We start from the raw sequence: 12,510 nt of genomic DNA, 5'->3' as shown, positions 1-12,510 counted from the left end.
AAAGAAGCCAGACACAAAAAGCTGCAGATTATGTGATTCCATTTATGTGAAATAACAGAATAGGAAAATCCTTAGAGGAGAAAAGCAGATTTATGGTTGCCAGAGGCTGGAAGTAGGGAGGGTGAGGTGGTCTGAGTGTCTGTCATGGGCAGAGGGTTTCTACTTAAGGTGATAGAAATTCTAGATAGTGATGATACTTATATAAAATTATATACTTTACAATACACACTGAATTATATACTTTAAAATAATTTAAATGGCACATTTTATGTTATATATAAATTTTATCATAATAAAAAAATGCAAAAAAAAAAAGAGTACAGGTAATAGTTGTCAAAAAGCAGATGTGACAGAGGGAAGTTGGAGACAAATAAGAGTTCTCCAAACTACTTACCTTATTAGGTGGAAGACCAACAAGATATCTTTGTTTTAGGAAGCAAGATATAAAAATATTTCAGTATTATTGAAACACAAAAGTAGAAGAATTTAAAATAGTAACATACTACAATGAGTAATATACTCTATTAAGAGAATTGTGGCAAAGTGGAAAGATGGAATTGAATTCTAAACCTTAATTTATCATAGCAAGAATAGATAGGTAATGTTCCAAACTGATGTTGAAATAGAACAGAAGGTACGTTGTTTAGAGAGCTATAGAGGTGACTTACAGAAGAAGCATCTAAAAATCTCAGAGGTGGTTGCCTCTGGAATCTAGTACTTAAAATTATCTTTATTGTTAAGATAGGGAAGTGGAGAGGTCAGATCTACAAAGAGGAGGGGATCCAGGAGGAAAGAACCAGAACACTAAGCAGGAGTATTTAGACTTAAGAATGAATACTAAAAAACTACTTTTCTCCAGGTCTTAACTTCACTTTTTTGTAGCACTTGGATAGATTTTCTATAAAAGCAGGGTATATCATATTGAAAGTTTTCAGTCTGGTGTCTGAGGAGGTGTACCTGTGTCTGACACACTTCCAAAGGGACAGTGCAGGGTGTAATCAGTGTGCTCCACGATCCACACTGCTTACTCCTCTCTTGGCCTATCTTAGGTCATGCCCCACTCCCCAAAAATGCCTTTTTAGTTGGTGAAAGTAAGTGGAAATGCAATCTAGACATGGCCACATCTACTCTGCTAGAGACATATACCTAGACAGATCTTGTCTGGAGAACAGCATAGAAGGAAACCACTAGTGGCTTAATTTACAAAAATATCTGCTAAGGATTATACATCCACAAATTCATTAGAAAGGATAATCAGAGAGGAAATTTGAGGCAAAAACTGTAATACAATAAGACCTTAGGGCCAATCCCCTGTAAATGATCCTGCTTCTGTGATCTAAGCTCTGAGAAGCTCCTCCTCTATCATACCCAATAGAGAGAGAGAACTCGTCACCCTTTTAACTTAGGCCCATACACAGGGTGGTTTTTAAAATCTTGCCATCAAATAGAAAAAAGAAACCTGGAATGCAAATCCAAAGAAAAGGATATCCAGGGAAAGAGAGAATTTCTCCCTAGGTCCTAAAGTAGAGTCAGCTACTACTGTCTATTTCTAAATTCTCCTAAGTCATAGGCCTCCTACAAGGGGCAGTCCCCAGCCAGTCTTACAAAGAAGTATGGGTGGAAAAAATCCAAGGAGAATATCCATAGAAGAATGAGATTTATAATCTTCCCTTCTCCTACTGAGACCATCACTCCCAACATCCCAATTCAGTTATGGCCTTGCCCTATGACCTAGGTCACTTCAGAGCTCTTACTTAGAAATTACTCTGTGTGTGTGTGTTTGAGAGAAAGAAAGAAAGAGAGAAAGAGAGAGAGAGAGAGGTATGAGTGAGTCAAGCCAGGTGAGGGGCATAGAAAGAAGCAGATGCAGGCCATGGGATCCCCCACTTACAATCTGACTTTACTGCTAGCGCTTGCTCCAATCATCAAAGCAACTCTCTAGGAAAGTAATCACTTGTCTTAGAGACAAGAACATCCTGCAGGCCATGCCATCTGTTTGCCAAACTTCCATGTGGGCAGAGCCCTTCTTTGTTTAAAAAAAAGCACACAAAATTGGTAAAGGGTACTCATACCTTCATAAAAGCAAATGTCTCTTACACCTCTCCTCTCTTCTTTTACTTCTCTACTCCTTCTATATTTGGATTTGATTTAGCTAAACAGTTAGTCAAAGATGAAAACTTAAATATTTGAGCAGCCCATATTTCAAAGAAGTTGTAAGAGGAAATGTATAAATGTTGTAGTAGTAGCTTTGATATCAGAAGCAAATTCTCTGAATTTAAAAAATTGAATTTCCCTGAGCAATTCCAGGAGAGAAAAATCACACTTCTCCCAGTGACTTACAGAGACATATGAAGTGGTTCATATTTGAAAAAGGAACCATTAAAGATTTTGGAAATCCATGTCTCATCCCCCTTCCCTATATCCTGTCAATTTGCTACCTGCAAATTTCTACCTGATTTATGGAATAGAAACCAATATTAGGGAGTTACTCTTATTTCTAAGTAGTTTGCTAGAACCTTAACTTTTTGTCATAAATGTTACCACCTTGCCCCCTTCACAATAATGGTTAACAAGGTGTCATTTGTTATCTTCATTTCACAGATGAAGAAATTGAGACTCAGTAACAGAGCCAGTATTTGAAGACAGATTTTATAAACTCTGAAGTTTATCCTCTAATCCTAGTCTGATATATAATAGGATAAGATGCAGACATTCAATGTTGACTATGCATAGAAAATGCATTTTCACTTTTTTTCTCCTTTAGACAAGTGTTGATGCTCCCTGTTTGGGTGTCCTGGCAGCAGAGCTGTGTCTTCTGTGTTCCTATACTGATTCCTCAATCACACAGCAAGCATCATTGGGACTGTATCACCTCCTCCGCATTGCAAAGTGTCAGACTGGTAAGAATGGTTCACCAACTTTTCTAAAGATTACTAAGAATCTGTCCCTAATTATTCTACTTATGGATCCCAAGAAAACTCTATGTCTGTGAATTTCTAAATCCTTCCCCAAGATCTGTAGCTCCTCTTTCTAAAGTATGTTTCTTTTAATGTTTTTACCATTTTCAAAAAATTCTAATAATAGTTGGTTCTTCAAGATTTATAAACTAATATGCTTAGATTAGTGTTGGGTGTTAATGATGGATAAAAGAATGCAGGGAAAGGATAGGGGTTACCAATGGAATTTTAAAAATGGGGTATATTTTTCCTCTAATGGGGCATCCAATAGAATAATACTCAGAAGATTATTGCTTTAATGGTGGAGAAAAATCAGCCCAAGACTAAAATGAATGCTGCTATGGCTTGCCTAACAAAGCATAAAAGCAAGATCTGAAACTATTTCCAAGTAACTTACCTGCATCTCAGAATAAAGGTTAAAAATACTTATAGTATTCACCTGCTTTTGTCCAAGATATAATAAAGAGAACACATTTACTCTATTTACTCTTCCATGAAGCAGCCTTAAGATATACATTTGGTTCTCAGCTCACTAGAATCAAATAATAGAAGACAATGATTCTTTAGAGATGAGAAGATAGGAACAAATGAGGTGGGGTCTGTAATTGCCACCTGAGCTTACCATCTAGAGTAAGTTTCTAAGAACTAGCACAAAAAAAGATAACCCAATAATATCACCAAGTTGAAGAGGCAGAATTGGGAGTCCAGGGAGATTAAGATAGTTAGCGTTTAAAGGGCAGAATACCAGAGATGAGTATGCACACACACACATACACAAAACACTCCAGAGATCTACAGAGACCTATGGAGAGCCCCCTTTAAGTATTTAGCAGAGTACCGATGAGAACATGCACGTTAGGAAACTGCCTGAGGCTGAGGATTGGGGGGCAAAAAAAAATGATTATAGAAAAAAAAACACAGTAAGCTCATGAAGGCTGGTAATAGTGCCTATGCCTCCAAGTCAGAATTTAAAACTTCACATAATGCACAAGTAAGGGAATAGGGTACTCAGAGAAATTTTGTCTCGTTACCAGAAAAAAAAATTACCCCTAGTCTAAACTGTTTTAATATCATTTAACAAGGCTTAAAAACAAGATATAAAAGGATAATTACCTCCAAATATTATAATTACTCACCAGAACAAAGCTGAAGACTACTTCTAGGAATATAAAAGTTGCAGCACTCAACAAGTTAAAATTAACAATGTTTGATATCCAATAAAAAATGTGAAGTATGCAAAAAATCAAGAAAATGCAACCTAGAATGAGGATAAAAATCAATCAAAACTGATCCAGAAATGGCACAGATTATAGAATTAGTAGAGGAAGACATTAAAACCATTATAATAACTATATTCCATTTATTTCAGGAGGTAACAGAAATGATGAACATGTTAAGTAGAGACATAGAAAAACTTCTGAAAGACCCATATTGAACCTCTAGAGATAAAAGCTATAATATCTAAGAAGAAAAACTCTCTGGCAGGGATTAATGGCAATTAGACATTGCAGGAAAAAAATGTTAGTGAGCTTGCAGGCTTAGTAATGGTAATTATCAAAAATTAAATAGAGAAATAAAAGGACTAAAACCAATGAATAGAGCCTCGGTGAGCTGTGAGACAATCTGTCAACCTAATACATGTCTAATTTGAGTCCCTGAAGGTGAGAAACTGAAGAAAGAAAAAATATTTGAAGAATAATGGCTGAAAATTTTTCAAATTTCATAAAAGCTAAACCTAATAGACCCCAAAGCTCAGAAAGCACAAGAAATGTGAAGAAAGCAACATCAAGGCACACGTAATTAAATTGCTTACAACTAGTGATAAAGAGAAAATCTGAAAAAGGAGCCAAATTTTAAAAAACACATTATATGCAGAGGAAGAGATGTAAAGATTACAGAAGAGTTCTCATGAGAAATGATGCAAGCCATAGGCAATGAAGCAACATCATAAACAAAAAAGAACTATCAATCTAGAATTATTTAACCAGAAAAAAATGTATTTTGAAATACAGATATATAGATATACAAGAGCTGATATATTACCAGCAAATCTATAGTATAAGAAATGTTAAACGAAATCCTTCAAGAAAAAAAAATAATACCAGATGAAAATCTAGATTTACATAAAGGAATGAAGAACACTGGAAATTGCAACTATGTAGATAAATATTAAATTTTTCTTTCATATTTAAATCTCTTTAGATCATAATCAGCAGTTTAAAGCAAAAAATAATAACACTATAAAAGAAAAACATGTGACAACAATGGCACAAAGGCTTGAAGGGGATAAATGTACAAATACTGTTTTAAGGTTCTTCTACTAGGCACAAAGTTATAAACTACCAGTGGGAAATAAACTTTAATAAGTTAAATGAAATATCATATAATCTCTAAAGCAACCACTAAGATATTAATAATATGGCAAAGTTATACAAAATAAGCCCAAATGGTGATAAAATGAAATAATAAAAAATATTTAATTCCAAAGAAGGCAAAAAAGAGGAAAAACAGAAAGAATAGATGGGGAAAATAGAAAACAAATAAGAAAAGACTTAAACCCAATCACAATAAATAAATGTTCCAAATAAAATAAAAAAACAGAGATTGTCAGACTGAATAAAAAGCAAAACTGAACTATACACTACCTATACGAATCTCGCTTTAAATATACAAACATAAGAGTTTTTCCAACATTTTCTTCTAGCATTCTTATGGTTTCTTGCCTTACATTTAAGTCTTTAATCCATCTTGAATCAATTTTTGTGAGTGTTGAGAGATATGGATCCTGTTTCACTCTTCTGCATGTGGATACCCAGTTCTCCCAGCACCATTTATTGAATAGGGCTTCTTTTACCAAGTGTATATCACTTTCTGCTTTGTCAAAGATCAGTTGGCCATATGTGAATGGTTTTATATCTGGGTTCCCTGTTTTGTTCCATCAATCTATGTCTCTATTTTTGTGCCAATGCCACATTGTTTTGGTTACTGTAGCCCACTATTAATAGTATAGTTTGAAGTCTGGTAATGTGATGCCTCCAGATTTGTTCTTTTTGCTTAAGATTGTTTTGACTATTCAGGCACTTTTCCAATGAAGCATAGTATTATTTTTTCTAGATCTGTGAAATATGATGTTGGATTTGATGGGGATTGCATTGAATCTGTAAATCACTTTGAGTAGCATGGACATTTGACAATGTTGAATTCTACTGATCCATGAGCATGATATGTTTTTCTGTTTGTGCCACCTGTGATTTCTTTCTTCAGTGTTTCACTGTTCTCTTTGTAGAGATCTTTCACCTCCTTGATTAAGTATATTCCTGGGTAATTTTTTTTCTTTGTGGCTATTGTGAATGGTATTGAGTCTTTGATTTGACTCTCAGCTTGATTGTTATTGGTGTATAGTAACGCTACTGATTGATGTATGTTGATTTTGTACTCTGAGACTTTGCTGAATTTATTTATGAATTCCAGAAGTCTCTTGCTAGAGTCTTTGGGGTTTTCTAAGTATAAGACCGTATCATCAAAAAGTGATAGTTTGACCTCCTCTTTCCCAATTTGGGCACTCTTTATTTCTTTCTCTCTCCTGGTTGCTCTGGCTAGGACTTCCAGCACTATGTTGAATTGAAGTGGTGACAGTGGACACCCTTGTCTTGTTCCAGTTCTTAGGGGGAATGCTTTCAACTTTTCCCCATCCAGTAGGATGTTGGCCGTGGGTTTGTCATATATGCCTTTTATACATTTGAAATATGTTCAATCTATGCCTAGTTTGTTGAGGGTTTTTATCATGAAAGGGTGCTAAATTTTGTCAAACACTTTATCTGCATATATTGAGATGATCATATGGTCTTTCTTTTTGCTTCTGTGACTGCCATATGTTGAACCATCCTTGCATTCCTGGGATGAAACCCACTTGGTCATGGTGAATTATTTTTTTGATGTGCTCTTGAATTTTGTTTGCTAGTATTTTTTGTGGATTTCTGCATCTATATTCATAAGAAATATTGGTCTGTAGTTTTCTTTTTTAATGTGTGCTTTCCTGGCTTTGGTATCAAGGTGATATTGGCTTCATAGAATGAGTTAGGGAGAATTCCCTCCTTCTTGATGTTATGGGATAATTTCTACAGTATTGGTACCAGCTCTTCTTGGTAGGTCCAGGGATTTTTTTGTTGGAAGCTTCTTTTTATTACTGCTTTGATCTTGTTGCTCATTCTTGGTCTGTTCAGGAGTTCTGTTTCTTCCTGATTGAGTTTTGGGAGGTTGTGTGTTTCCAGGAATTTGTCTATTTCCTCTACATTTTTTAGTTTATGTCCATAGATATTTTCATAGTGTTCACAGATTATATTTTGTATTTCCATGGTATCACATATCCTTTTTCATTTCTGATTGAGCTTATCTTGGTTCTTTCTCTTCTATTCCTAGTTAATCTAGCAAGAGGTCTGTCAATTTTGTTTATCTTTCAAAGAACCAACGTTTTGTTTCATTGATACATTGTATTTTTTGTTGTCTATTTTCCATTTAGTTTAGTTCTGCTCTGACCTTAGTTATCTTTTTTGTTCTGCTGGCTTTGGGTGTGGTTTGCTCTTCTTTTTCTAGTTCCTTGAGATATGTCATTAAATTATTGATTTATGACCTTTCTGTCTTTTTGATGTCTGCATTTAAGGTTATGAATTTTCCCCTAGGCAAAGATTTATGAAGACTCCAATGGCAATCACAACAACAAAAACAAACAAATAAAACTTGATTAAATTGAGAAGCTTCTGGAGAGCTAAGGAAATAATTGACAGAGCAAATAGCCTACAGAATGGGAGAAAATGTTCACAAGCTGTACATCTGATAAAGGGCTAATAACCAGAATTTACAAAGAACTCCAGGAAATTAGCAATAAATAAACAAACAACCCCATTAAAAAGGGGGCAGAAGACATGAACAGCTTTTCAAAAGAAGATAGAATGGCCAATAAACATATGAAAAAATGCTCAATCTCACTAATCATCAGGGAAATGCAAATTAAAACTAAAACAAGATATCATCTTACCCCAATTATAATGGTTTTTATTAAAAAGTCCGAAAGCAAAAGATACTGGGATAGATGCAGAGAGAAAGAATGCTCATACTTTATTAGTGAGACTGCAAATTAGTAAAACATGTATGGAAACTAGGATGGAGATTTCTCAAAGAACTAAAAGTAGATCTACCATGCAATGGTGCATTCCTACTACTGGGTATCTACCCAAAGGAAAAGAAGTCATTTTAGGAAAAAGACACCTTCACTCTAATGTTCAGCACAGCACAACTGACATTTGCAAAGATGTGGAATCAACACAAGTGTCCATCAATTCATGAGTGGATTAACAAAATGTGGCATATACATATCATGAAGTACTACTCACCCATAAAAGCAAATGAATTAATGTTTTTTGTAGCAATTTGGATGGAACTGGAGACCATTATGCTAAGTGCAGCATCTCCAGAATGGAAAATAAACACCACATGCACTCTCTAATAATTTGGAACTAATTGGTGGGCACAGAAAGAAATAAAAATTGTTCAAAATCAATAAGGAGATATACAGGAAGTGGGAAGGGGTAAAAAGCTACTTAACTGGTACAATGAACACTATTTGGGTGATGAGCATACTTATAGCTGTGATAAAAGCATTATAAAAGCTATTTATGTAACAAAAACATTTGTACCTCCTTAATATTTTGAAATTAAAAAAATAATATTTAAAAAATAGATTTGAATGGTCATTTCACCAAAGAAGCACAAATGGCATAAAAGCACATCAAATAATGTTCTATATATAATTATTTAAGAATGTAAATTAAAACTACAATGAGATACCATTACATAACCATTAGAATGTTAAAAATTGAAAAGACTGATCATACCATGTATTGTTAAGGATGTATAGTAACTGGAACTCACATACATTGCTTAGGGGAATGTAAAATTGCATAACAACTTTGGAAAATATTATAATTTGGCAGTATCCTAAAAAGTTAAACAAACATCTACCATATATAATTCACTCATTCCATGACTTTGTATTTACCTGAGAGAAAGCAAAGCAAATATCCATACAAACATTTACTTGCATATGAATGTTCATAACACTCTTATTGGTAATAGCCAAAAACTGGAAACAACCCAAATGTCCATCAGTAGGTGAATGGATAAAGAGATTGTGGCATATACATATAATAGAATAATACTCATCAATGAAAAATAATGAACTACTGATAGATACAACAACATGGATGAATCTCAATAGTTTTGCTGGGTGAAAGAAGCCAAACAAAAAAAAAATAGTACATACTATATGACTTCACTTACATAAAATTGGAAAATACAAAGTTGACAAAAAGCAGATTAGTGGTTGCCTTAGAATAAAGGGCCGAGTACAGGGAGTAGATGTGAGGGGTTACAAAAGGACATGAGGAAACTTTTGGAGGCAATGGATAAGTTCATTTTTTTATTTTACTGTGGTATGTTTTCATGGGTATGTACATATAAAAACCTTACCAAGTTATACATTTGAAATGTGTTATATGTCGATTATATGAACATAAATATATTAAAAAACAAACAAAATCATTTAAAACCCACTTTGTCTGGAACTAAAGACATCCGTATCTGAAGCTTTTACTGAGAGCTTCTGGCTTTCCTGGTATACTATTCCTCAACTCTTTTCAAAATGCCTTCAAATGTGCTATCTCACCAATAGACCTTCCAGCTTAGAATTAGCTTTTCCAGTGCACTGAACAATGCATTTGATGGTCTAGATATAATTGTTATCTAGTCAATCTATTAAAATTATTTATATCCTTCATTCATATTTCACATGAGCTCTCCTAAACACTTTATAAATTCTGAGTCAGTGCCATCATAATAGTTTATGTGACTAAACTGTGAGCATAGAGTTAAATATTCAGAAAACTTCACATCTCCAGAATTAGGCAGAAAAGGAAATTGGGAATATAATAGCAATGCCTTAGGAGAAACCAATGGTTAAATAAAAACCTTAAACTATTTTTCTTAATACAGAGGATATTGGACAAAGTAAACCTCCAAGCCATCATCAACATAACTGCCTCCTGCCTTCTTCTGATATAGAATTCCTATCCAAGGGCTTTAAAGACAAAAATAAGATTTCTCAGGTAACTTAGCCCCCACTTTATCCTATGGCTTTGGTTTCAAATGTATTATTACTCTTAGTGGCAACTTATTTCAACAAAGTTTATATTTTTAATAAGTATTTTTCCATTTTTCTAAACTCAGTGAAGCAAAGGATAGTGATACTTAGAGCATTTGGTTTCCTTATTTTCATCTCTATTAATAAGAATTATGCTTATAATTCTCAAATATAACAATTTATATTATTCTATTTAATTCTTATAAACTGCTCATGAGGTAGGTATTTCCTAGTTATACTTTTTTTTGTTTGTCTAACAAATAAACAGTTCACTAAAAATGGGGACTTGCTGCTTATTTAGAAAAATTAACAAAACCACCACTTAACAGACTTTTTGATACAATCATGATTTACTCTGCAAACATCATAATGACATTGTGACTTAGATTTTGTGTAAAAGAGCTATTAAATGAAAAACAAGACAATAAAATAGTTTACCCCAGTACCAAGTAAATAGTTTTTACACTGTCCCAATCCTTGAGAAAACCAGGAGGCTGTACAGCTCTCTATATTCCCCTACATTCTTCAAAGTACATAAGCTTATCCATAGGCTCAATTAGTCACCCACCCTGGGGCTGAGGTTGGGCTGTCCAGTAGATGGCCTTGTAGCCACACACAATGAGCCAGGAGCTCAGTAAAACTCCTGGGAAAGCCCTACAGGTTAGGAATTTCTTGGAATAGAAAGGTCCAAGGACTCCTCCTAAACGTACATATATAAAGCAGTGCCTTCTCCTCCCATGGCTGCGGTCATTAGAACTGTGGGAGGCTGAGGAGATACAGAAGCAATACATCTTACACTGTATGGTCAAAACTACCACATAGATTTAATGTCTGTGTGCCTGATGGTGCACCTTTCCAAAATCAAGGGTTATTCTTATTCACCTCACCTCAAAAATCACAAGCCTGGTTGACCAGGAAGTTGTCCATTTTCATGAAGAAACCAGGCATCTGTGTGTAGGTTTACTTGCCTTTCTGTCTTCTTCCACATACTCCAGTGCCCTGGCATTGAAATCCTGAGTGCCGCCAGTGGGCTAGTGAACCTAGCCCTGGCAGCTTCCTCACGTCCTCTTCCAGGTGTTTTGAAGGACTCTCTATCACCATCCCCAGGTTGGTGTCCTCTCTCATCTGAGTTAAAGTCCATCAGGTTTAAAAATCAGATTTGAGGGAAGATGCCCTGGGTTTTTGTGTTGATGACCTGTTATTTAGTTCCCAATTATGCGACCAAAGCAAGCCCAGTGCTAGCTCTGTATGTAGGAGTAGTGGCTGGACAATCCAAGGGTGGGACTGTCAGAAGTAGATGGAGCAGGTGGGTTGAGATAATCCAAGGTTATAGTAAGGAGACCAACAGGACCATAGCCACAAACAAAGTCCAAAGGATGCAAATAGGAGTATAAGCAGCACGGTCATTAGCCAAAGGAGCTGGAAGAAAAACACCATTAAATGCAAGGAATGGATTAGGAAAGAAAAAATCAGTTCACAAACTAAGACACTCTCCTTTTATGTCATTACCAGTTGTAAGAGAGAACACGGTCTCGTAAAGGATCCACAGAGAGTCATGAAAGTGTCATTAACTAAAAAAAAAAAAAAAAAGTTCATGCCCAATAAACTATTAATCTCATTCACGGATTTATACAAAGAAATAACTCAAAGTAATACATCTATTTGTGAGAAGAAGTTCTTCATGGATGGTGAGGCTTTTAAAAAGAGTGTAAGTCAAACATAAAGGAATAAATAACAAATTGTGGAATATCAAGTTAACATTACACTATGCTGAAGTTAAAACAAGTAGCATCAAGAACATGTAACAACATGGTGTGATAGTAAGAAGCAAGAGGAGATAAAGAGGATCTCTAGGGAGTTCATCTGATCCTATGTGATTGATGTATTCCTGGAGAGTTAGGTGTAGATCATATTTTATAAAGTAAACTCCATCCTTTGATGTAATCTACTGTCATTGCTGTACCTTTATAAGACAGAACCTTTTAACTCTAGCTCTAAGTTTCACTGGGAATTGCTTCTACAACTTTTAGATATATATGAAAGTAAAATGTTTTTGTTGAGTAAACAATTATTCAAAAAGAATATTCCCTCATCCAATGATTTTGTTAAATTTAGCATCTTATATAATTAAATCTTTCTTAAAGTAGGGCAAACTATTTATGATATCCAGTCCACCTCACTAAGCCTGGGTTACCATATTTTAGTTTTCTTCCATGACTTTCCAAGACTACCATCTCTCACCCCTTGGCCCAAGGGGACAGGTGCTGCTGGCCATCCATTCTCACTCAGACTTCAGTTCTTACCTGTTGACAAAAAATAGCAATACTCCATCCCTTTAAAGAGGATGCAGAAAAGCAC

At 34.9% G+C, this 12,510-nt stretch overlaps 1 protein-coding gene across 1 annotated transcript in view; it reads left to right on the top strand.

Annotated features, from left to right (window-relative positions):
- The window catches only part of MROH9 (maestro heat like repeat family member 9), a 63,177-nt gene that overhangs the window by 31,161 nt on the left and 19,506 nt on the right, over positions 1-12,510 (top strand). Inside the window, exons 6-7 of the mRNA XM_045547391.1 lie at positions 2,765-2,900; positions 10,005-10,117. Coding sequence (XP_045403347.1) covers positions 2,765-2,900; positions 10,005-10,117 — 249 coding nt within the window. The remainder of the gene's footprint in view (positions 1-2,764; positions 2,901-10,004; positions 10,118-12,510) is intronic.

The sequence above is a fragment of the Lemur catta genome, chromosome 3 (genome assembly GCF_020740605.2).
Source record: "Lemur catta isolate mLemCat1 chromosome 3, mLemCat1.pri, whole genome shotgun sequence".
Classification (NCBI taxonomy): domain Eukaryota; kingdom Metazoa; phylum Chordata; class Mammalia; order Primates; family Lemuridae; genus Lemur; species Lemur catta.
Note: the sequence above shows the minus strand (reverse complement) of the source record. Positions and strands in the feature narration are given on the sequence as shown.